Here is a 25,451-nt window from a genome sequence, read left to right as displayed (position 1 = left end):
ACGACGCTCGTGCAAATTCCGGGCAATCTCCATTTTTCAATAAAACGGAATTAATATGCCACGTGCCTCCCAACGCGGTAACGCGATAACGCTTTTTCAAAACGTCACCTGGGTGTAAACCTCAAAATAGGTCATCGGGGTTAAACGTGCGATCGAACAAGATTTTCCGGCCGCGCTAACGAAACGACGTCAACGAGGAAAAAAAAAAAAAAAAAAAAAAAAAACGGCTTGAAAAATCCCTGACTCATTGTCGGCATCCTGCAGAAACGCGCAACGTGATATGCTCGGTCGCGTGAGATCCGAGGATATGTCGTCCCCGCCGCTTGAAATTAATTCGATCGGCGTCGATTGACTCGCGTTACTCGTGGCACGTCGCGATATGGGTCGGACGGACATTGTTACGTGACGCACAAGGCCGCGGTGGAAGCTGCGCTGAAAATGAAACGAGAGTAAAGAGACGTGACGGGCGTTCCGCGTGAATGAATAGCCGTATACGCGGCGCGGCTTTAGCGGGATTCCCGACACATTCGCCGCGCGCTTGATTTTTCAATTGATAAACGATATTCGCACGCGCGCGGAATTAAATAGATGTAACGTAATTACGAGTGCTATTAAGACAACGTTTTCGTGCCAGAAAATCGCGAGGCTTATCCGATACTCTCCGATCTCTTCCCCAGGCTCGAAACTCAAGTCGAGTCCGCCTGTATACGCGAGATTTGCATAGCCTACGCGATTTACCTTCGCGACGCGTTTTTTCTAATCTATATACTAATCTAATCTGTGTGTGTTTTTTAGGCACGCCGTGAAATAATCTTCGGCAAGACGCGGTCGGTCCGGTGACCGCGCGCTGCTGCGTCGTCGAATCGATCTTTTCGATCCATCCTCGTGCTCACTTCTCCGAGAAACTGATATGGAAACGAGTTGAGCATCGGGGGGGTATTTGCGCGTGCCTGCCACCCGCAGGGCATCGATCACCATTCGCCAAAGGCGAAAAAAGAAGAAGCGCGAGCGTTGAGTATTTCCCTCCCGAGAAGATTCGTGAAACGTGTTGGGAGCGAAGGGTGCGCGAGTGATGAAATGACTTGGTCCAGGAACGATGATTTCGGAAGCTCGCCGCCGGGCATCTCTCCCCGCACGCACTCGCGGCCGGTTCAATTAAGAGAAGCGCGGGCGTGCGTGGCCGCTCGCTCGCGTGCGCTCGAGCCCGATCGCGCGGCGAGATAATTCACGTTGTACCCCACCCTTCCCCTCCCCGTGCATGGGATGAATGAACGTGACCCACGCGTTTTTTCCTGCCGACCGGGTCGCAACGCGAAGAGAGGAAGACGCGGGAGGAAAGGGCGAAAGAGACAAGGCGTTGAAGAAACTACGGGAGGCTCGTACGAGTCGGCCGTTCCGACAGAAGCCGCCCGGCCCGCGGTGATATCGATTCCGAAAATTCGCGTATCCACCAACTTTCGCAAGAAGAATCGAATCTACGACTGTCAGACGAGCGCGGGATCGGCGCGCGTTCGAGAGGCGAACAAGGAAGACAACAACGACGTGTTGCGCGCGGATCTTTCGGAGGTAACGTGATAAGATCTGCGCGGCGCGCTGTGATAATCCATTTCTACCGTAACGCAACGACACGAATGCGGTGCGAGAAGATAGATTTTCGGTCCCGCTGACGACCTTATCTACGCGCGAAGGGCTGAACGTATCGATTCCCGATTTTCCGAGTGAGATAATAAAATTGCCGTCGGTGAGGGGATAAAAAAAAAAAAAAAATAAAATAAAGAAAAAGTGTAAGAGAGCGAGGGCATCCGCTTAACGTGATACACCCCAGTGGTTTCGCTTCCCCTTGCGATGCGGATAGATGCGACGTGGGTGGATCGTTATCGGGCGGGCAATAAGGTCGAGAGCAATTGAACTCGGCGCCGGTGGATTTTTCGCGGTTGATCCAAAAGACAGCCGTCTTTCGTTAATCATGGAGAGAAAGAGCGGAGGAGAGGTGCGACCGAAAATTGAGATCGTACGGGTCTCGTCCATCGAACGCAGCAACTTCCGGCCACTGGACGGGGTGCAGTTACGCGCGACTTACAGCCACGTGCGAGTGGGCACTTACTGTCCAGAACCTGAAGCAACCGGCGGACAGGCAACCGAGAACAAGCCGCCGATCGAGCAGACGCGACGCTTCAAGAAGTGAGTGCATAGTTTTTTTTTTTTTCTTGTTTTAATTGCGAGAGGCAAAGCGCGGAAAACTTGGCTATCGTATCGTGATATAATCAGGTTCGCAGAGATAACATGCAGTCGGATCGATAACGCTGATTTTTTTTATCGCGTTGTATTTGCACGAGTAAACAATGCTCTTCTTCTCTCCTTGGCGGATATAAAATGTCTTAAAAAAATATGTGTCTTTATAGAAATTTGGGACCAGTATCAAGACTGCTGAAACGTCGTCATCACGCGACATGCCTTGCCACCAAATCCTGTGATAACATTTATAGCGTGAATAAGAATAGTAATTCTCTCGACTGGAGAGTCACCCAGAATGCCAACGAACAAGGTAATTCATTAACTGTGACTCATCACGTCGTTAGTGAGTTAAAGAACTCGCTAACGTCGCTGATTAAAGCTTTTTTTTTTTTTTGTAAATTTATTAAAAATTTTTCTACATATATTTTCCTTTTTTTACTTAATCCTTATACAAAATAATTTTCAAAATGTTCTTTTTATCCACGTGCAAGTACATTTATATCTCTCGATCGATAATTATACTTTTTATTTAATTCCTACTTACGCTTATCTCTCATTAAAAAAAAAAACAATTTATTAAGCTCAATTAAATTAAACAAGTTGTAATTAATTCAGTTATTAAAATGAGTAATATATTTTTATTTTGTGAGAGACCTCGCGAAAAGTAGATCGTTACGATTAAACTGCTCAAGCTCTCAAAGCTACAATCGGTTGTCTCTCAATCTTTTTCTCCAGATCTGCAAGCCAGGCAGAGCAGCAGCTTAGACTGGAGAGTAGGAAGGTCCGTCACTTTCAGCTCTAACCAGCTCCATTGGGGAAACGCGACGCGTAGTGCCGAGCAGCTTTCCAGAAGCGCGCCTCTCACTTCCGATCATCTTCAGACACCGAGCACGAGGTATGCTAATCCGCGCTGATGCACCTCGCGTGCAGATCCGTTTCGCGCACGCAACGAAAGCAAATAATTTATGACAAGCTCGGCCACCGAGCAGAAAAATATAACGGTAGACTTTTGTAAACCGAGAAAAAAAATGTGGCGGCGGGTGGTAGACGATGGAAGAGACGAGAAAGATTCAGCAGGAGGCGAATATCGCGATAATGTTACGCAGAAGGTACCGAGAAGAAAACGCAGAGTTCGAATTACATTGGAAACGGCAATTAATTTGCTGAAAAACAAAGCGCGGGCATAATAACGTCGGAAGACATGCAATGGGAATGTAAAACTCGGCGGAAATGCAACTCGCCCCGGAAAAAAAAAAAAAAAGAGGTTAAATTAATTAATTACACTTTGCGAAATAATTAGCGGGGTCTGAAGAAACCGCGTGGCGCACACAGTGAATTCCATTTATTCTGGAATTCAAAATCCTTATTTAAAAAGGAGATTTTACTGTTGCCCGAGTGCTGGATTGATCTCTCTCTCTCTCTATCTCGTTTACAATCGTTATTTAATAAAAAGCCTTTTATCTCGTGCGACCAAATATGCAAAATAATAATAATAAGCTCCTTATAATTTACACGTCGTCTACAAATGCTCCTTTTTCTGCATATCGTCGGTGACGGACAATAGAGCGATAAATAGTATATAATATGTCATTTTAAGATCGAAACTTGTGTCGCTGCTGAGACGACTATCCCCGCGCCTCTCGCGACCCGGAAGCAAGGGCTCGCTGCAATCATCGCCGACGATTTGTCCCTGGGTCCAAGTGGAGTACTCGGCGGAATCGATCGAAGGCGGCAAGCGAGAGGAGTCACAGGAACACGATGCCAGCTTCCAGCAGGAACTGCAGTTGAATGAGCTGCGGAAACGGATGGCCGGGATTGCCTCTACATCCCAGGTGATTGGTAATCCGCCTAAACGTCCCGTTCCGTCTCGTCGCGCCCAATAATCGATAGTTGTCTAATTACGAATTAGTTGTCCGATACGAACACGTCGATTATAGAAAAGTTGTTCGCGTTATTGAATCGTGTAGACAAACAAACGTGCAAATACATGATTGCTAAAAATAAAGATAATTCTTGATAATATTTGCTAAATAATTCAGATTATTATTTCATAATCTGAAAGAATTCCTTTTTAATATCGCGCTGAGAACTAAAAAGAAAATAATAATTTAGACAGACCCCCTTGTTTGATTCTCTTTATCGCGGTAGTTGAACAACGGTCAATCAAACGTACGAATTTACGATCTTAACTTCAAGATTATATCATTCGGAACGGAGCCGCATCAAAGGTGCGCCCATTAATAATTTCCGGCGCGATCGCTCGAAATAGAATACGACGAGGAAAAAAAAAAAACTTTGCGTCGCGGATAAACTCTCCATTCAATCTGCCACATGACTGAACTCTCTTAACGCGCCTTTTAAGCCATTTATCCCTCCCAACTCGCGCAAAGTCGCAATCTCATCGTGTCGTCGCTAACTAAAACGGGTTTTATTACATTTGTCATTCAGGTGACGACGAAGACCGCCACCAAGGATGGCACAGAGCAGCCGAGTCTGCCGCGACCCAGGATTCAAGTGCAAGAACCCGAAACCGAATGTAACCACCGGAACGCCCGCACACCGTAAGTCTTTACTCTCTTTTCTGAATCTTTTCTCTTTCTCTCCATCTCTCCCTCTCCCGCAATTAACTCAACGCAACACTTTGTCACAGAATGCGATTGTCGTAAAACAGCGAAACGTGCACATAGTTTCCTAATCGCGCACTAAGGATGGACGAAAGAAAAGTATCCGAGACTTTTCTTTCGTGCATTCCGTCAAAGCGATATTTCCTCGTTCCACCCGAATCTATCTCGCGACTGCATGAATCTTGTGTTTGCCGTAACAATTGCAAGTGATAGAAAAAATTTTCCTTCACATCATATATCTCGTATAGCATCCAATAAACAATTGTATGTTTCCTGCATTGTAATCTTAATCTTCATCTTAGCAAAATAATTACGGGACCTTTGGCAACTTGAGCACGTATATCGCTAACATGATCACATCTTGAACGTAACATGTATTTATTTAAAAAATTCTTCCGAGGAATTATAAATATTATTTTTGATTAAAATCTCTCGTTTGGTATCGTTAATAGAAATAATTTTCAATACTTGAACAACTCGATTTTCTAAGTTGTTTGTCAGCAGCTTTAAAAAAATTTTTCGTATATGATTAACTAATATTTACAGCTATACATGTAGTTGCATTAAAACTGTTCGTCCATTACTTTTTTTTTATGTCCTTTTTTTTCTTTCAAACTATTATCGAACTTGATCGTTTTTATTTAAAAAATTATACATGTGTCTGTCGTGTTTTTGAATGCCTTTCGTTAATACAAAAATCGATTATTTCTATTCATATACGTGTTGAACACGCAATAAGTTTATTAAAATACAAATATTACATTTAAAGGAAAAATATTTTACAGACCCTGCTGCTTCAATACGTATATATTTTTTATATGTGTCGCGAAATCAATAATTACACGCACGTACGTGTAAGCAGAGTAATATTCACTTAAGTAAAAGATAACTCAACTATTCGTAATATGTACATACGAAAGCGTAAGAATAGCCATCGTAGAAATGATTCAAATATTTTTGAAGACGAGATATCATAACTGATCTATAGACTAGACAAAGGTGATTATCTTTGTACGGGATTTGGATTATGATACCTTCCTGCTCAGTAGGATCCACAAAATCTATCGTTTCTTTCGTCTTTGATGTTCCTTTGGTATCTACGGTATGAAATTGTATTATCACGTCGAGCAAGAATTCAAGATTTTTATTGGCAAATTCATCTTCACTGTCACTGGCCGGGGTACCGCTACGAGATAATTTTTCGTCTGAAGATGAAGAAACTTGATCTGCATCCACGCTGTCCTCGTGTTTGCTCGAAAATTGCATGCCCATATCGAATTGGTTGTCGAGATGCCTGGCCATTTTTTTTTTGTCGGGCGAGTTTGTCGGAGAAGGAGAATCGTCGATTCGTTCCCTTTTCAATTCTCGACGTGTACCATTCGTATCAAGGCTGGTTTCATTAGTCGAAAAGTCAGAGGTTGACGCCGGTGTTGCAGCATCATCGTTATCGTCAAATCGATCAATCTTTGTCGACTCATCCGCGGTTTCCTTTAATAACGATTTGTTGTACAACAACGTATAGCAGCCTGACGACCACCTTTGTAATTCTAACGTCATCTTGGGTCTTTTATTCTCTTCGGGTACCAGGTCGAGACCTGTATATTCCTTTAGCAAATGAAAGAAGGATATCGATTTAAATAGCTCGCAGAAGTTTTTCAATTGCTCCGGTAAGGTTTGCTCGTCAGCTATCTCATAATGACGTATATCTGGCGGGCCGATCATTTGCCACGTGATATCCGGCGAAGTCAAGTCGTTGGCAATTTCTAAGTACACAGGCTCCTTCAAGAATTTTTTCAGAAACGTGTAAGATGACGCTTCGACATCCTCTTGAATTTGTTCCATTATCGTTGGCGCAAGGTAATCGTCAGAGATCCAAGAATGCAAGTCCACCAAATCCGAGTTTGGTTGCACGAAAGTTTTGGTCGATTCACATCTCGACGATCTGTGAAAGTCCTTTTTTAACGGCCCATGAAACCAACCATTGATCGACCACCTACATTTATCCTTTGCCAATACTTCGGCTACTTGATGGTAGGAGTTGTCCACCACTTCAAAAAACACGAGAGAGTTATATTCTGGAATTAATGATTTTACTATTTTATCAGGCGAACCTTCCTCGTCGGTGTCGAAAAGATCTAAAGCTCCACCATCTTCTTTGCACCAATTGTTGGTCAAATAAAATATATAAGCAATTCTTCTATCATCCATGTTGTCATCGTGGCATAGCAAATGGTCTGTATCGCAGTAACGGGCACTTGACATCGAAACTTTTCCATTCAGTTCAATATTTGTGTTTTCTTCCATCCACATTACTAGATCGGTTCGAAAAGCTCTGTTCAATCTTTGAATGCAACTGTCAGTAGCACATAAAAGATCCCTGGTTTTTTCAAACTGATAAAGATCAAGGACCTTGCGTACATGATTGTGGTGTTCTAATTCGCTTTTTAAGTTTTCTATGATTGTCTCGTCTTTAAGAAAATTTGATATTCTACATACTTTAAAGGGCTTTGATATAATTTCTAGATTGGAATTTTTAAAATCACTTTGAGAGTGCCAGTATTTTTTAAATTCCTCCTGAAACTCGGTACTGTTTATGTGTTCTGAAAACAATGTTCTATCCATCTTTCTCACGTCATCTAATAAAGCCTAACGCACAAAAATTGTAATCTCTAGATCGAATCTTTCCGAAATATATAACAACTTTGGCAAAAAGATAAATGCGTCACGCACACATTGTTACTACGTATAGGCAAAAGTTCTCCTAAGCTTATGTTTAACGCACGACTATACAATTGCTTTTCACAGTCAAATTTTAAAATTATATTAAACAAAGAGTGCAGCATGTGTTCTGGCGAGACACTCACGGTTCCCGTCGTTGGGAAATCTGCGAAAAATGACGGTCGGGGCGGGTCAGTCCTTTCGAAGCTGTGTGAAGTTGACGGGGCGTCTCGGCGATATATTGTGCTCTGAAAAACAATCAAACACCACGTTAGCCACGACACGCCATCGCGATGATCGTCACAATTAATATTCTCTACTTATAATATCAATTCAATATTGATATCGACGTTGATTTGAGATATATATAGATATATATATCGTACGATCGAAGTTGAGTTATCATTAAATCATACCAGGCGAAGCAAAAGAACGACGACAACGTGTCGATCCAAAGGCCTCCGGTTATTCCTGCGCGACATTAACCTCTCGAGCGACAGCAACGTAGTTCGCTAAAAAGAGCGGCGGGTGGCGCGCTCACACGGGACGCTCGTCACTTTCGAGTCTTTCACATATCTTCACGTGAGACTCTGCCAACATTTTCCGCGACTCCTTACACCGTTTATCACACTGATTTACCTTGTTACGTACACGAGTACCAAATGCCGAGGTATTATACAATATATTGTATATAGTGCACCCTGAAAGGCAGATACGGCATTTGCTGCGATAGCAGTGGCTAGCGTATGTATATACGTGAATCTAGCGTGGGGTGCTTCGAGCCTCACACGATTCGCGTACGTGTATGGAGTGAATGTGCTTGGCGTGGGCGTTTTAAATTTGACGCGGGCTTTAGTTGATCGCCGCGCGGCGCCACGGTCGCTCTAGCAACATGGCCGGCGCGTGTCACGTTTGACGGGTGCCGTTGCCGTGTGCGTGGTCGGCGTAGTGAAAAGAAGTTTCGCGTAGCACGGAAATCGTCGCGTTCGGCAAACCGAGTGAACGAGTCGCCAACGCGACTGACGCGCGGCGTCGTCGCGGGAGTGTCGTTGAACCCAGCCCGGCCGCCCTGGAGCCCGATACCTTGGAGACGCGCGCATACCGTGAGTAAATATTACATGTAACGCACAAATATCACTACCTCCTCGTTGATACTCTTCTCCGTCGAGACCGCGATCTCGAGACGCGATACTTCGCCTACCCTGCCGCTTCTCCGTCACCGCGAATGTTGCCTGTGCGTCGTGAAAGCCTCGGAGCCGAGGGTGGGGTTATCTCGGAGTCGCGATTTCTTGGAGGCAAAGACACGCGGGTATCCTCCACCGGCTGCTCGCCAGCACGCTGTCAATTAAAATCGTTGTTGAATATAATCGGAATGTACACGCCAGGGTTTCTCTGCCACCTGGCAGTCGATGCGGGTGCGCTCATTTCAATCAGGGTCAAACGTGAGAATAGGCTGATTTGTTGAAGCCTTCGCGCCCCACGTCATCGTCGGAGCGCATTCATATCAAGTATATTTCTATGTGACACATTTCAACGTCACAGCCGAGCGATCTTCGCTCCTACGCGAGGGAACCTTCTCGCCTGCTAGCAGAAGGAACGGGATCATCTCTCCGATTTGTTAATTTAGCGCCGTAGATCGCGAGAAATCTTGTCTCGGGGCCGACCTTGAGCTCGACACTTTCCTCGTGTTCCTACGACGAGAAAAAAAATCTTCGAATTTTGAAACGACTATCGTCGGCATTTGGTCGCAGAGGCGGAGTCTCCTGCCATACCGTGTTACATTTGAAACGCAGATTGTACGACTTATTATCGATTGCAAGTGTAGTCATGTGTTGGTCGTTAGCGACGCCGTTTTTCTTATAGTCCGGACTCAATGTCGCAGCTGACATTTACTATATGTATATTATTCTCCGCCTTTAATTAGCTCGAAGCGAAAATGCGCGCAGATTTACTTCCGGCGGAAATGGAAATATCGATTATCAGCAGCTGTGATTCACGTGGCCATCGTCAGGCTGATCGACCCCACATTTTTTTTTTTTTTTTACGTTAGAAATTAATTTTAGGATACGTTGGTGGTTCTTGTTTCTTTATTTCGCGGAGATTTACCTTCGAGAAGGCGCATTTTAATAATTTTAGTTTTTGACTTCGATGTAGCGGTGTCCGTAAGCATTTTGCATAATAAATTTCGTAAAAATAAATTCTTCGTATAAATTCCAACGTCAACGATTTTAACTTTGAATCGTAGTCAGTTTCAGAGCGATCACACGGAATAAGAACACGCGCGCGCTTTGGATGGGATGTAATCGCGCCCGCTTTAATCGATGCCTCCCGCGATGAGGGTTCATTATCCTTCCTCCTCTGTGCTGGCTGATAGGATAACTCTGGAGTGTCGAGCTTAACGTCCACGTCACTTGAGCCGCTAAACTGTCAATCGCGTCGTTAAGGTTGCAGCTCAAGTTCGATGTATACATCGATTAATGCGGCCACGCGTAAACCGTTACGCGAACCTTATATTAAAAACTGCATTGTACCGGCAACAGGCGTATCTGCACGTTACATAATTTAATTGTTGTCGATTTTGCACTAATGTGACACGATATATATAAATGCTATAAATTTAATTACATTATTACAAAGAATTATATGCGTGTATGAATATTACGGAATATCCAGTAATAAAGTAACACAGTTGGTTGCCGACGACCGACGCAGCGCCGCGTGCAACGTGTTAAAACTGTGTCGGTCGCGTTTCCTTCTCTCTTCTTCAGGATGACAGGATAGCGGCTCGACCGCAGCATTCGGCTCGCTCGCTCGCTCATGTTGCACCGTCAGTAAAGTGCCTTCGAGCGCGCGGGGTGTGCGCGACAGATTCCCGGGTGGTCGATCCTCGCACGCGCCTCCTGTTTACGTTGTTATTGTTTCGCGCGCGGATTGTCGCGAGAGTGACTCTCGATTTTGACTCCCGGCGATGGTGCAGCGAGTCGTTCTTGACCCGCGACGTCAATTATTCGGTGATCTAACGACAGGCACGTACATACATATTTTACCGAAAACTGCATTAAACCGAGGCTACGAAAATTTTACCGAAGGCAGGAGTTTTCCCTGAATTTTTTTAATTTAATTCATCTCTTTGGACGTTTTGTGTCGTTATTATTACAACTGTTTAATAAAAAATAAACATTGTTAATTAATATAAATATAAGTGAAACAATCTGTCTGACGTATCGCGCGGGTAGATATACGTATAGCCGCGATAAAGTACAATCGACGTGACACGCAGCTGCCACGTTGCAACTGTAACGGGGCGATTGTCGTATAATTTCTCTCGATGACTGTGGTACTCCGCGTGGTCGTATACGAGATTAAATCCAAGTCGAAAATCCTGCCTTTGATTATTGCTGTAAAATGTTACCGATATCGTGCACTTTCCAATTGAATTTGCATGGATAACTACTTTGATAAAAATTAATTTGTTATTCTATCCGTAATATATATCCGGTCGCCGTATAGAATTAAAGAGAGCGAGCTCATCTCGCGTGAAAAGGCTGAAACTACGTAATTCAGTCCTATTAAAGAGCAATCGAACGTTTTTCACTTGAGCGGTATATATTCGTGAGTGCAGCGTCTATTTTTAATCTGGATTTCATACGACCTCCATCATCGGGTATCATTATCTCTATTGCTCCGCGATTGTCTCTCACCTTATTTACGTTTCCCACATTTAGAGTCCTCACTCGGTGCGCCATAATTACACAATAGCGCCGGCCGGGGCGAAATTACCGTACGAGCCCTCTTTGTTGCTCGTTTTACACGAAACACCGTACAGTACGGTACGTATATACCGGTTCTGCCGCTGATCGATAAAGAGGAATAAAGAACCGCACGCGGTACCCGATAAAACCCACCGGCGCGGCGTTCCCGCGAGTAGCAGCCTCGAACGTCTGACGGGACACCTTTTTTTTTTTCGTAAAAAAAAATTATAATAATAATAAATTATACTTGCAGAGCAAAGTAACGGGACAGTCGACCGAGAAAGGTGCGTTCTTTACCTCGAACGTTCCGTAAAAATAATTTCGGAAGGGCAAAGTGGCACTCTTGCTAAAAATGAGCTAATCGTCGCTCCACGTAGTATATTATACGCTCTTTAAAAAAAAAAAAAAAATAAAATAAAAAAAAATAGTCTCGACGAACCTGCACTTATTTATTGCGTAACGGTGATGTCATTAACCGCGGTGGAATTACCCTGGTGACCCTGTTTGCGTTCATTTCCTACCCGAGATTCATTGTGATCGCGTTAGGGTTCCCTCGCTCCTAACGCGGCCGATTTTATAAGCGCTCGTCGGGCACTAATGTCTGGAACGTAACAGGTTCTTTTATGGCGGACTCTGCACCCTATGTCCGCCTCCTCGCATAATTTATCGCACTCGCGTGGGCGCACGTACGTTCGCGCGCGTTTGCTAAACGCACAGGCAACTTACATCCCGCGATTCGCTTTCCCTTTTTCGGAAATCCGGTCCCCTTCTTCACCTCTTCTCTCTACGGGATGGTGGAAGGCACGTGTCGGAACACCCCTACATTGTTCTCTAGCTTCACTCGAGACGGAAACGGAGTTCCTTTCCTTCCGCCGCGACCGTTCCTCCTTATGCGGGAATCGCGACTGTAAGACGCTCGAAAGTATCGAACGCGGACTCATTAACATTGAATTCTCGTAATTATGTTAAGTAAGATACTCATCTGAGGCACGCACATCTGCACGCATGTGGATATATGGAATCAACGTTTTGTTCATCTCGATGGGTTAACATTGATACAATTGGACACGATGTTCTATAGAATTACACAGATGCACGCAATCTCACGCACCCATCTATTTTCACGTTACATGTACATTAGTGACAAAAGCGCCGCTTTGCAACCAAAGATGTAGAGCGTAGCATTACACAAGCGCGATTATGATGTCTCGTTGCATGCATTATCTCGAGACCCCGTTCACGGGGAAGAGACATATACGGATCTCGCGAGAGTCATAAGAAATAAATCGATGAATTTGGCGATGCTTTTCGGCTGTGCCTAACCCGGTTGGTTTTCCATAAATGCAACGAGCCAAGTAACGAGAGTTTAGCCGGGAATTGTTCGGTGAAACGTTTTGCACGACAAACTCCGCTCTACGCGAGGCTCTCGACATCGCGAATAATTGGCCACAGTTGATTGAAATTCAACAACGCGAATGCATTTCGGTGTCGCGTCTGAGTTCATTTTTATTCATACGTGGGGCGAATAAAAGCGCAAAGAGCGCGCTCAATGTATAATTTATTTTTTATTTCCGCTTGTAACGCGACGTTGGCTGTTGACGATATTCGAGAGCTTAACTCCTCCTTAAAAGAGCAGTCTTGACACAGACCCGGAAAGACGGTTGACCTCTGCTCCCTTCCCCTCTCTCCGAATATTTGACGCAATCAACGCAAGGACTTGAACCACAGAGCCCAAAGCGGTCCTTTATTGTCTCGTTTATCGCTACGGTCTACCGCACACCCACGTTCAATTTAACAAACATGAAAATTAAAGAGTCCTGATTATCTTGGGAAGCTGAATCGTATTGAAATCTGCACCGTGTATAAAATAATTCCGCGCGAGACAGACTTCCGCTGTAACACACGTGAGTTCTTCTCATACCTTTTATTTGCTACAACGATGTTATCGCGAACGATTAAGCATTCTTCTACGAATAATAGCAAATCTTTTCAGCGTATATTTGCGATAATTTGCGTAGTAAATTATTATTTTTTTTTTTAACTTAAACAATAAACGTAGCTCGCTTCATGCGACGATCGACATAAAAGTAATTAAATACAATTTAGCGCGTCTTTCACGAGCGTATAATTCAACTAAAGTCGGAACACTTTGCTTTATTATAATAACCGTAATAATTATTATTACAATGCAATTTTAATAATTTCCCTGCTTCAACGAATAATCAAATTTTAATTTAACTTTAATTGAAATTCACGGTTACACCTTATCGCTTTTTTTTTTTATCTCGATCATCGCGTGCCATTCTCAATACAGGAGCACATTGGTCGGAAAAGTTATTTGTGTGATTTCTTCCGTGATACCGGTGAATCAGAATGCAATTTACACCGTTACATTGACATTGCGACATCAGAATTGATGAGTCATGCTGTGAGTCATCGACGTGCCTCTTTCGGCATCAAAATCTTAAAAAATTTTTTATTTTTCGAATATGTGGACTCGCAGGAGCACGTTGGAAATTGGCAGGAAATTGTAAACGCGAATAACGTACGACAGAAGATAGGAAAGCTCGCCGTTTAAAGATAATATAGGTGCGCCTCTTGATTTGGCTGACACAATTTTTCTCAGACGTTCGTCGCGACGCCTCGATCCCTCTCGTCCTGCCCCTCTGAGTTTCTCTTTTGGCCTGCCGTGGCAGGAACAGCGAGAGAGTATAGTTCAAATGTCATTCTGGTTTATTTTCGTTTATATATAGACGCGAGAGAGTTCAGCCGGTGTCACTTACCCCTGAATACCGGCGACGCTCATCCGATGATTTTCAGAAAGCAAGGAGGAATTCCTCCTCCGTCGTTTGGCAGCCGGAAAGCTGCGGGAACCTCGTTAGAAAGTACGATCTTACGTTAAATCTTCGGTAGAACAGAAACGCTATTGCCGATATCATCCGCGTATCAAGGAGGCAGAAATATAGATATTTTTTAAATTCTTTTTTTTTTTTTTTTTACAAACGTTTCTCGCGCCGCGAATCTCATGTTAAACGTTCGTGCACGCATGATGTGGATTTTCTCCGTTGCATGCTGAATGGGCAGACCGGAAAACGGCATTATGATACCGGTATTCGAACCATCTGGCTACAATCTATCGTTTATTTCGTAATTCGCAGAAGCACATTCGCGGCGGCCGATAGTTTTGTTCGTCAAATATATGTATATAACGATATGAATAAATGATTTAAATCATTGCGCTTTTTTTTTATGACGACTAATTTTTGTTGCGTTTTTATTGAAGCAAGTACAACTTGAGAAATAAAAGCTCGCTTTCTTTCATTTAACCGCGGAAAAGTCTCGTGTCAAAGTACTCGGTAAAGAAACGAAACGATGAAAACGAACGGCACTTTGCCTTCGGGTCGTGCGTGCAAACGCGAGAGCCTTTTGTCGCCTTTGATCATTGATCGTGTATGGAGCTCCGAGTAATTAGCGTTCGCCAATTACGAACGACGTTTACATAGGTCATCGACGCGACGCCTTGATCTAATCTTTCTCTGTCTCCCGATTGTGTGTAATTCGATGGCAGATAAGTAGAGAGAAAGGAGGAATAAATAAACGTGAGACGTGCAGATTCGAGCCTTCGCAAAGACAGGTGCGTACAAGATAGATGAATGTATTGACACGTGAGGTATTTTAAGACTCCTTTTGGAGAATCCATGCGCGAGATATTACATTAATATACACGCATTTCTTTAGGCACAAAATTTTTTTTGGGTTTTTTTTTCCTTTAATTTATTACATTAATTGTTAGGATATTGTTGATATTGTACGAAATATGTGATTATTTTGTTCAAATATTCGATAAACGCGTCAACTTCTTCCTAGACTCTCCGAGTCATGGTACAATCACTATATCGCACTTGAATTCATAGTCGCGCTCTCGGCATTCCCAGACGGCAGCTCTTGTTTCGCACTACTCACGCTTTCAACCTTTGGACCTTATTTATGTCCTCGCCATACTTTTTCACCAACTATGTAGCTGAAACTACCGCGAGGATCGCCAACAATTATACAGTAATTTTTAACAGAAAATTATGAAACTATCATTGATCCATTGCGTCAGATTTTTTATTAATCGTTGAAGATTGACTGATTCAAATCAGAAAATTTCACGAGGCCTAATTCACAAATGGACTTTAGTCGGCCACGAAATTATATTTCCATCGATAGTTAACGCTTTCGTGACTGAGGAACGTTTGGCAAACGAAACCCACATTTCGGGTTAATGCTCTGCGAGGCATAAATCCGCGTCGTGCATCTCTCTCTCTTTTTCTTCTTCCCTTCGTACTCGACGTGATCTTCATGATCAGACATCATTTATTCACGACAATCGGGGACGACTGAAGGAACCGCAGGAATTATCAGCGGCCCCTCGAACGAGGAACGTCGGGTTCGACGAGGTCTTCAGGTCGTTAACGCGCGAGAAGTCGCTGACATCTCGGAACACTTGAGTGTCGGCGTAAACGAACCGAGAACCCGCAACGCGGCTGGTTGAATCGCCGATCCCTTTGACGACATCCTGGATCTTGTCGGTTCCGATTGCTTGTAAATCTCGTCGCGCGCGACCTATACCGAAATAGAACGATAATAGGGAAAACCCTTGCGTGAATTATCCGGAAGACGGGAGATTTCCGCCATACGGACGTTCGTTGCTCTCTTCCGTTTCCGTTCTTCCGAATCTTCCGTTTTTTTTTTTTAATTTTTTTATTACTGTAAATTTTTTATAAATGAATTAATAAACCGTCGGTCGAGCACAAGTTATCGTTAGATGAAGACTCCGTGCTGCGCCAAAATATTTGAATTACAAACAAAATATGATGGGCTTTTCTATGATGCATAGTTTATTACGCAAGTCGAGAAAAACAAACATCTTGCGATGCATCGAAGAGAGAGGCGGACCATAAAAGCGCTTACGAATTAACGATCCGTAAAAGACAACGATGACAGAAACCGAAAGGAGTTATTAGCCTTCCCCGGAGACTTACGCGGCACTTAACCGCTCGCCCGCATGTAAAATCGAAGCTGCTCATTTATGCGGAGGCACATTATCTCGATCGTTAAGAGTTTGCCTATACCGTTTATCAACCAGTCCTTTGAAACGTTTAGAGATTCGTTTTATCGCGCGTGTAGTGATACGATGCTCCAACGGGGAAATTAATTAAACTGTAGTCTCTGAAAATGTCTTGCTTTGTGGAAAAATCTACGAAATAATTGACTTTTGAGTAATAACCGAGAGAATAAAACGCGACGGGAATTTCTCGCGAGTTACGTGGATGCGACCGGCTTTTGAAGCGCGTTTCTCTTTAAGGCGCTCGTGCCGGGCACGTGTGCGTCCGCGGTTCTCCTCGTGTGCCCTTCCACATTCGTTGACGCGTTAATGTAAAGAGAAAAAAAGAGAGAGAGAGAGAGAAGAGGTAACGTGTGCCATCGTGGATTTTTGAGCGTTCCAAAAATATACCCTCGGCTTGGGGAAAGATAAAGAGACTGGCTGAAGTAGCGGGGGATTCGGAGGCACCGAGCGAAGATGCGAGGGAGTAGAGGAGGATGCGTCGAGAGAGAAAGCGAAAGTCTTGGCCGTGGAGATGAGATTGGGAATGCCTTTGCAGTCTTTGGTAACTAGTCATCCTAGAAACGTGCTCTCGCGAGTGCCACGGTGAAAAAAGGGAAGTTTTCCGATTCTTTCCGAATCTTCGTCTCGCGATTTCGATAAATCAGTGAGACCGGTGAAGTAGCTGGTATCCGCTATACGAGTACAAGCTCCCCCTTGAGATCAGTCAAGATGATCGAGACGACGTGCCTATAAATGCATATTGACAATAAAGATCCTGGTAATAATTTTAATAAGGAAAACTTTAATTTCTCCGATTGCCCGTTAATGCTGCCGGATTAAAAAGGGGAGGGGGGTAATTAGCAGACAGAATAACGCTTGGAATCGCATTTTAATGACGCTTATCGCCGCTCACAATACGATACAAGAGTGATGCGCGTGCAATATCATCTCCTTTGACATTCGCAGATCATCTTGCGATCGATATTTCTGCCTGCGGCAACCGCAAGCCGTCGGCGCGCCTCGGGCGCAATTCGCAGTGACGCATTTGCGGCTAAGAATGCCCTTAAAAATCGAGAGTGGCACCTACACGGTGAACCCGGTCGCGAAAAAGAATGTCTCCAAGTTCCTCCTCTGGAAACCCTGGCGACGAAGGTAGGCAGAGACCTTTAAAAGCGATTGAAAAATCTCTTGAGAGTGTAGACGAATTCCCTTGAAAATTTAACAAAGTCTTGTCGTTTTTTGGTATTAATAATGCGTTCGCTGCACTTTGGATGCATGCTTCTTCTTGCGGAAGATAGCGTGCACGGTACGTGTCTAACTATTAATATAATTGATATCTCACGTGTGACGTATTAACACTATTAATCAACGTTGCATTAATGCACACTATACGCGATGCTTCACGAGCATCTGTTGGATCCGTACGTTTCACGAGATTCGGAACGTGAGTAGGATCATCGACGAGATTTAACGGCACAGCATTCGTTATAAAAAGTCTAAGATTCGAGATACTCGATGGACGTGCGAGGTCAAATCCGCCGGAATATCTGACAACGAGTGATCAACGCATCCAAGTCTCTTCGGGCGACTCAGCTAGAGGAATTGTTAAACGTCCGTGGCGCACTTTGACATTTTCCATCGCTGCTGATTATCCCCCCGTCCGTCCACGCATACGAACACACTTCATCGTCATTGTCATCGGCGATCGAGCATGATTCGTTCACCTTGCACACCTTAGTCTTGCTTGGTCGCACGCCTGTACCCCGCGTTGCACTTTAAACCGTTAACTCGCAATTATGTCAGCGTCGATTTCCGCATCGCGAACAACATTGTACAACACCGTGCCAGCCTTACCTACACGCGCGACTTGTTTCTTCAATCCGTTACGAACTGTATAAGTTACACGCACGAGTGCAGTTTGGAGCCCGGCGCATTTTTCCGACCGAGAACAGCCGCATCGCAGTGAAAGCGCTAGAAAGTATATTATATAGCATTTATAAGTCTTGAAAAAAAAAAAAAAATATATATATATATATTTATATGTATTATAAATAGAATAAGGCTCTCTGCTGCACTTTGATATATTTTAATTGCAATTATAATACTATACGTATAATAGTAATTATTTCGCTTAAAAATTTGACTTTGGGACGTAACGATTTGAGAAACGAGGCCCTACATGTACTCATGCTGTGTGATTTGTTTGAGGAATATTCCTCTCTTTCTATGTACATTACACGATTTCGCGATTACATGTGATTTTTGCATGCTGTCTGATACGCACCCGCTTGCGCTGATCACGATTATATATCATTCTTTTCAGTCGCATTTTCATTCTTTTCTCCTCGAAACGAGAGGACGTGCGCTTTGTCTTTTAATTATAATTAAAAAATGAAAAACAAGTGCGACTGAAACGAACGGATCTATAGTTAATAACTTTTCTTTGTGACTCGCAACCAATGACCGATGCTCTTTACGCAATTAACGCGTGTAATTAACCCCGGCGCCAATTTGTTGGCAATTTGACTTGTGTGCCGGAACTGTTTGCGCAAGTCTCTCATCTGCGAGCGACAAATTAATTGTCGGAAACTGGTGCACCCTGGCACCTGCAATAGCTCTCGAGATTTACATCCCGTTTCCCTGATCGCTTCCAAAATGTTTTCTCGCCGGTTAGATAACGCTCGCTCGATTTGCCGGTTACGCGGCGCTGTTTCCGATACTTTTTCTTTCTTTAATTTTTACCTCGAGATTCGGTAAGAAGATTAACACCGTGCGTTCTCGTGCGTATAATACAACGCGGAAGAGTCACGGTAACGGCGCGTATTTCGTGATTCCAGGTAATAAAAGCTCGCGCCTTATTCATTGTCTCGATGTTATACAGAAAAATACGAAAGTCACGGTGAAATTAATGAAACCGCTGGCGCATAACGTTATGACGTTTGCCTTTATTAAGTTACTTTATTACGCCGCAAAAAAAAATGTCGGTTTTTTTCCGCGTAATAAGTATCGCAGACGCCGCACTATCGCGTCGACAACAAATTCGATACCGCTAATTACTTTCGTCACGCTGGCAATGAGAGGATTCGGCCACGCAGAACTCGATGCGCGATTAAAGAACTCGGAGGAAGACATCGAGACAGACAGGCAGACCGGCCATCCGCGACCAAAGAATCCAAGTCTATTTTTGCTGTCTTCTTAAAAGATTCTCAACGTTATATGTATATTTCTCGGCAAAATTCCTTTCGATCTTCTCCCAACTGTAACGTTATACCTGCAAAACACTCTCGAGAAACCAAACACCGTGCGGTGTCACCAGTTTCCACGTGCGTTGTTCTCGAGCTCTCCCGGTAACGCGCAACGATCCCGTAGCTTATTAATTACCATTATACCGTACGATTATCGTGCGCGAAAAAGTAGTTGACGCGGTCATCGGCAGATACTAATTCGTGCCACTTCCAAGACGACGCGATATTCGTAAAAGAAACGGAGAAATGTAACTTGCTAAACCCGGTAAAGACCACCGAAGGAGGTTTTTCAACCGGAACGCGTTTCATTATCAATCGAGGTCACTTTGCTAAGCTTATCGGTCCTTTTTTTAATTTTTCCCAAATGTAATTTTGATATCCAATAATAATAAACGCGCGGTGAGCGGCATAAAATTTCTCGAAAATTAACCAGAGGAATTATTCTGAAATTAATTGCGGGATTTTTCACAGAGAAATATTGTCTTTCGAATATCAAATATATTATTTAGTTACTTGCGCGAGATTCTTTTATCAACGAGGAAAGTATTTCGGTTGTTAAGTCGGTCATTCCGATGCGCTTACGAATCGCATACCTGGTCTGTATCGAAATACGTAAAATCCCGCGACCGGACCGGACCGGACCGAGCTCGAGGACACTTTGACGGGCGTGACAGCAATACGAGATGAGAACCGGGCCTTGTGCAGTGTGCACGAGGATCGCGTGGACGAGGAACGGCGAGCGAACGGGGGACAATCTCGGCGCGGCGGTGGCGAGGTGGCGGGTCTGGAAGACGTCGACGACTCCTGTGCCGCGACGGTGACGTCGTCGGTACCCGGAGCCGGTGGCATCCGCTCGCATCGACGTACTAGGCCGCTTTCATTGGCGGTGCAACCGCTCAACTACCATCGCTTGGAGCCGGATCTCCGACCGCCAGCGCAAACCGTCACCAGGCATCACCCCAACATGACCAGCCAGGAGAGCATTGGCAGCTGCAGCCTGGACGTCGACCGCTCTGCGTCCGACCGATCAGGTTGGCTATCTCGCATTGAGCGATACGTTATCTCGATGATCGTCACCTTGTTACCGAGATGCATTCCTACCTCTTTGAGGCTGTCTAATTAGCAATCCCTCCGAGCTGCACATCATTGAGGAAAAAATTAATTATTTGGAGGCACGCGTAGAGTTGGCGATAATTGAAAATTAAATAGTTTCTAGTACGTTGTTGCTAAGGTTTCTGCTGGGAAGCCAAAAGTTCAAGAGTTGCTATATTTTTCAATTAGATTGTCAACTGTTACAAGTATTAATCTAATAAAGAAGAATATTGCAACTTCTTGGAAAAAGAACTTTCCTGCAACGACAAGGTCTTCTCTGTCGGAGAAGGTGGTCGTTTTTTTTTTACAGAAAATCTTGCACGGGAGCTCGGTCGGGCCGAGAATGATTAGACGCGTCGCTCGAGCGAGGAAATCATTTCACGGAAAAAGAGCGGAATGTGCTGGAACGTGAGATTACATCGTACAATTTATCTTTTAAACCAGTTCTTTCAATTATCCGAAAATGCAGCACTCAATTAACCGTTGAAAGCTGCACGTTAAATATCTAGCAGTCTTGATATTACTTAATCAGCAAAGTATCCTCTCGCATGTCAGTTCCCTACGAAAAAGAAAAATCTGATATCGTTCGAACGTTGACTGCAAATTCTAATTTGCGCATTGCGCATTTCTGGTGAGATCTTTCGGGGAAAATAATTACACGTGATTAGCTTGGATTATCTTTTACACCGCGATCTCAGGTATCTCGTGGACCGAGATTCATGCGAATTTTCGAGACCTCAAGGCCGATGAGGTCGCCGATCTCTCTCTCTCTCTCTCTCTTTTTCTCTCTCCCGCCGTGACTTTCTCGTCGGTGCACGGGCGCTTTTGGCTCGCTCGAAATACCGATCCGATCGGATTTAGACCATAGGCGAGTTTGTACCGCGAGTGCAAACACTTGGTATCCTCGTCGTTGCCAAGAAGGCGCTGATCCACGAGAGAGAGAGTCTGGGCTCGCAATCAGTGTTCCAGGACCGCCGCGGCGATCAGACGAACGCAAAGAACTTTCTGCGGATTCATCTCGATTCCGCGAAGCGCGCGCGTCCGCGTTATCGTAGTTGGAGAACGCGAGGTGCGACCAAACTGGATCTCCATCCGGTTGTTTCGGCGTTAACGGACTGCTTTATCGGTTCCCAGGGAATAAGGTCACGTTGCGATTCGTTTAACGCGAGCTGGGACGAGCGGGTGCATAGTGCAGCGTTGGCGACGGCGCGCTTTTCGAAGGTGAATGTCTCGCTGGCCGAGCAGTTGGCTCGTGGACATTTAACGTTAACGAGAGCAACAGAGAGCAATCGGAATTTCGTGAATCGGGATAAAAGCGTATTAGGAGGATATATTTAAACCCTACTGCGATCCAGTCGGCGCAACTTTAGCTCGTCACCGTTCTCGATAATGACGGAGTAATCAAATTTACAGAATTTCTCCTTCATACAACGGTCCCCTTCTTTTTTACTTCCTGGGAATCGGAGGCCGAAGAAGATTGAGAAAACATTCGCGTGTGCTAGATTCAGAATTTCCGTTTTCAGAGAACGCCGTGGACTCCGTGTCTGAAAAGACTCTGCACAGCCTTAATCTATCTTGTAACGGCGAACCGGTGTCGTCACCCGAAAACTTGCCCAACGGCAGCAGCGAGACGTTGCAGAAGTCGCATCTCACCCCCGATGAGAAGAAATTAAACGCCAACAATGCTCCCCATGGCAGTCCCGAGCCGGAATTAACCGCGGCAAAGAAGCCCAGTTATTTGGGATTAGCGTGCAGTATAAGCGGCTACTCGGGAATCACCAGGTACGACAGTAAACTGAGGGAAGGATTCCGCTCGAGGGACAGCAGTCCCGGCACGAGGCTCATCACGAGAGACACGAGTCCTGCAGGTTTCAGGTAAGACGTTCATTTCCTTTTTGCGCGCCGTCTCTGCGAAGCCACTCGCGATTAAATTAATCTCTAATGAATATTGCAGATCCAACGAGAATCTTAACGTCCCGATGCCTCAGCATCCGCCTAAGAGCCAGTCAATATCGCCGCTAGCGATGGAGAGACAAAACGGATTCTCGAACGGCGTGAAAGATGAGTGCAAGGTCGAAACGTACATGGAAAGTACAAGTTCGATCGGCGTGACGTGCCAGGGTTATTCGGAAGTTGACAAAGGTGTGTCGTTGCACTCGACGTTTACCGAGCTCAGTCCCATCAGGATCAACACTTCCGCCAAGAAACGAAGCCCTGGACTATCGCCGATCATGTCTTGCGGACAACAGAACAAATCCATGGGTACGGGATTCTCCTCTCCGAAACAAGGCGTCGCTAATGGTAAGAGCGATTTATCTTTCCATGAATAAATAATGATTTTTATATTGTTTTTTAACAGATCTTTTTTTAGATTATATTTTAAAATTATTTATCTTTTTTTTTATTTATTAAAAGTAATTTTAACATTGTTTTAAATTGTTATTTGTGGGGGGAAAAAAAAACGAAATTAATATCTTATTATTTCTTATTAATACGTGTTGCAATTAATATAAGCTATTAAAATTCTGTATTATATACGTTTACAATAATATAATTCTTAACTCATCGTTAAGTTACAGATCATGTTACATTAACCTGTATTTATATTTTGATCGTACGCTTGGTGTTTAGTGAGCGTTCTTTTTCGACACATGTAAAAGATACGTGCGCGCTATTCGTTAGTTCGTTTTGTATCGTCTTGTTTAGTTCTGCTATGCTTAGTACATTTTTACCGGATTTTCTTGTAATGCCTCTAGTAATTTTCTTATTAAAATTGTTTTTTTTCTTTTTGCAGTTTCGAGCGCATCATTTAGCGATACTAGTATTCTAAATGGTTCGTCAGTAGAAATCGACAGTCAAGTGTTAAACACCTCGTCAAGCAGCGAGAAATCTTTTATACAACAGCGAGTTGAACGGTTGTATGGTCCAGGTGCTCTAGCGCAAGGTTTCTTCTTTAAGCGCAGCGTCACCAAGTTGAACCCCAACGACAGTAGTTTCAATAAATCCAGTAATAACAACAACATGTCAGAAGACAACGCGAACATGGAGGAGTCGTTAAAGAATCTGCCTGTTCTGCGACATTTACGCCCAGAATTTCGAGCACAGCTCCCTGTAGTCAGTAGTAGAAAACCCACGGACGGCACAGAACAAGTTATAAAACCACTGCAAAGGTGCGCATCTATATTTTAACCGTAAATAAAATTATTTTGTCTTAATTTCCTTTTTAATGACAAAGTACTTTTAAAATTCAGGATAACACCGACAGCACGGAAAACCGAACAGAAGGACTTTTCAACAAATTCACAGAGCAATGTAAGGAGAATCCCGATTACCATAGAGAGTAACGTATCGCAACGGGATACGGTTAATAAAAGTATACCTGATCAGCAACCAGCTGCTCCAAAAGTAGTGTTACCTGTGTTAGAACCTAGCGTAAGCTCGACAAACATAGCGAAACAAACACAAGAGGCGGAAAAAATAGTCGAGGAAAAAAACGGTCATTATTTTATGAAGGTAATTCGGACGAATACATTTGGATATTATGTAAGTAGTTATATTTTTGATAACAGAAATTCATACACATTGTACTTTCAGATATTGAAACAAGAAACAGATAGGCTGCTATCATTAGCTGCATCTGCAGAGGCTGAATTAGCCAGCGGCGATACTGTTGCACTGCCAGAAGAAGCGGCTGGAAAGCTGCGATCTGCTGCGGGAAAAGCTAGACTATTGGCCTCGCAGAAAATGCAGCAGTTTGAAGGATTGTGTCAAAAAAATATTGTAAGAAAAATTCTAAATATTTTTGGTATTTAAAGTATTAATTAAATTACAATTGGTAGTTTGTATCTTAATATTTTAGAATCAGGTACCGGGTGAAGAATTTCCTACGACGAACGAGGATTTGGCTGGTTTCTGGGATATGGTAATGCTACAAGTTGTTCAAGTAAACGAATTTTTTGAACAGATAGAAAAACTGAGGAAATCTCAATGGCAAGAGGTGCGATTATAATATTACTGATGAATCAGTCTCTTTAATGTTTTACTATATCGTTGTTTGATATGTTCGTAGATCGTACCGGATAAAAAAGCTGCGTCGACTTCGCAACAGAACGGTAAACGCCGAGTCATACCAGTTCACAAAGCGAAACCGACCGCGAACAGCGAGGCAAATAAAAAGGCGCGAGAAGCGAGGGAGCAAGCACGGCGACAAATGATTGAAGAACGGAGACGAGCGATGCGCTCCAACGCGCAAAACGCCGACAATTCCGTCGAGATATTCGCTCCCGAAACGTAACGATGAGCTATTGTACTGTACATTGAGTCCGCATTCAACCAAGCAATACTATCGCTCGACATTGCGGCTCCTAAAGAATATTGTATAAATCGTCAGTTTAATTGCGAAAAGAAAAAAAGAACTTGAGCTCATACACTGCAACGCAATCAGCTTCGGCAAAAAGAATCAAATTTGCTTGTTATAATTATTAATTCAATATATTATCTTTCGCCTACGCACGGCGAAGAACAGGAAAGTATTAAGCGGATAGATCATGTAATATGTGTTGAAGTTACTGAAAATTTAATATTACTACAAATAAGAGAAGATATAAGAGTTAACGAAGAACAGTGTTCAGGTTTTGCAAACATTTTCATTTTTTATTTTTTATTTATTTATTATTATTATTTTTTTTTTTTA

The 25,451-nt window shown here is 43.7% G+C and overlaps 2 protein-coding genes across 4 annotated transcripts in view; one reads left to right on the top strand and one right to left on the bottom strand.

Moving 5' to 3' along the window:
• Sud1 (Prolyl 3-hydroxylase sud1) overlaps positions 1-8,411 on the bottom strand; it is a 13,844-nt gene extending 5,433 nt beyond the window's left edge. Inside the window, exons 1-2 of one of the 3 annotated variants that reach the window (XM_070657457.1) lie at positions 7,994-8,393; positions 7,724-7,825 (exon numbers count right to left, since the gene is read on the bottom strand). Coding sequence is in view for 1 of the 3 variants with exons in the window: in XM_070657455.1 (XP_070513556.1) it covers positions 5,754-7,481 (1,728 nt within the window). In the remaining 2 variants the exon portion in view is untranslated. Of the gene's footprint in view, positions 1-2,193 lie in introns of those variants that run through there. The other 2 variants (XM_070657455.1, XM_070657456.1) reach the window with 2 other exon arrangements.
• The window catches only part of LOC139103088 (uncharacterized), a 26,001-nt gene extending 550 nt beyond the window's left edge, over positions 1-25,451 (top strand). The window contains exons 2-14 of the mRNA XM_070657443.1: positions 796-2,181; positions 2,403-2,545; positions 2,971-3,130; positions 3,833-4,067; positions 4,684-4,796; positions 20,372-20,697; positions 22,282-22,633; positions 22,713-23,059; positions 23,553-23,928; positions 24,010-24,271; positions 24,353-24,538; positions 24,618-24,755; positions 24,828-25,451. Of these exons, the coding sequence (XP_070513544.1) occupies positions 1,856-2,181; positions 2,403-2,545; positions 2,971-3,130; positions 3,833-4,067; positions 4,684-4,796; positions 20,372-20,697; positions 22,282-22,633; positions 22,713-23,059; positions 23,553-23,928; positions 24,010-24,271; positions 24,353-24,538; positions 24,618-24,755; positions 24,828-25,052 (3,189 nt within the window). The 5' untranslated portion in view covers positions 796-1,855 and the 3' untranslated portion in view covers positions 25,053-25,451. The remainder of the gene's footprint in view (positions 1-795; positions 2,182-2,402; positions 2,546-2,970; positions 3,131-3,832; positions 4,068-4,683; positions 4,797-20,371; positions 20,698-22,281; positions 22,634-22,712; positions 23,060-23,552; positions 23,929-24,009; positions 24,272-24,352; positions 24,539-24,617; positions 24,756-24,827) is intronic.

This window comes from Cardiocondyla obscurior, linkage group LG06 (assembly GCF_019399895.1).
Source record: "Cardiocondyla obscurior isolate alpha-2009 linkage group LG06, Cobs3.1, whole genome shotgun sequence".
Lineage (NCBI taxonomy): Eukaryota > Metazoa > Arthropoda > Insecta > Hymenoptera > Formicidae > Cardiocondyla > Cardiocondyla obscurior.
Note: the sequence above shows the minus strand (reverse complement) of the source record. Positions and strands in the feature narration are given on the sequence as shown.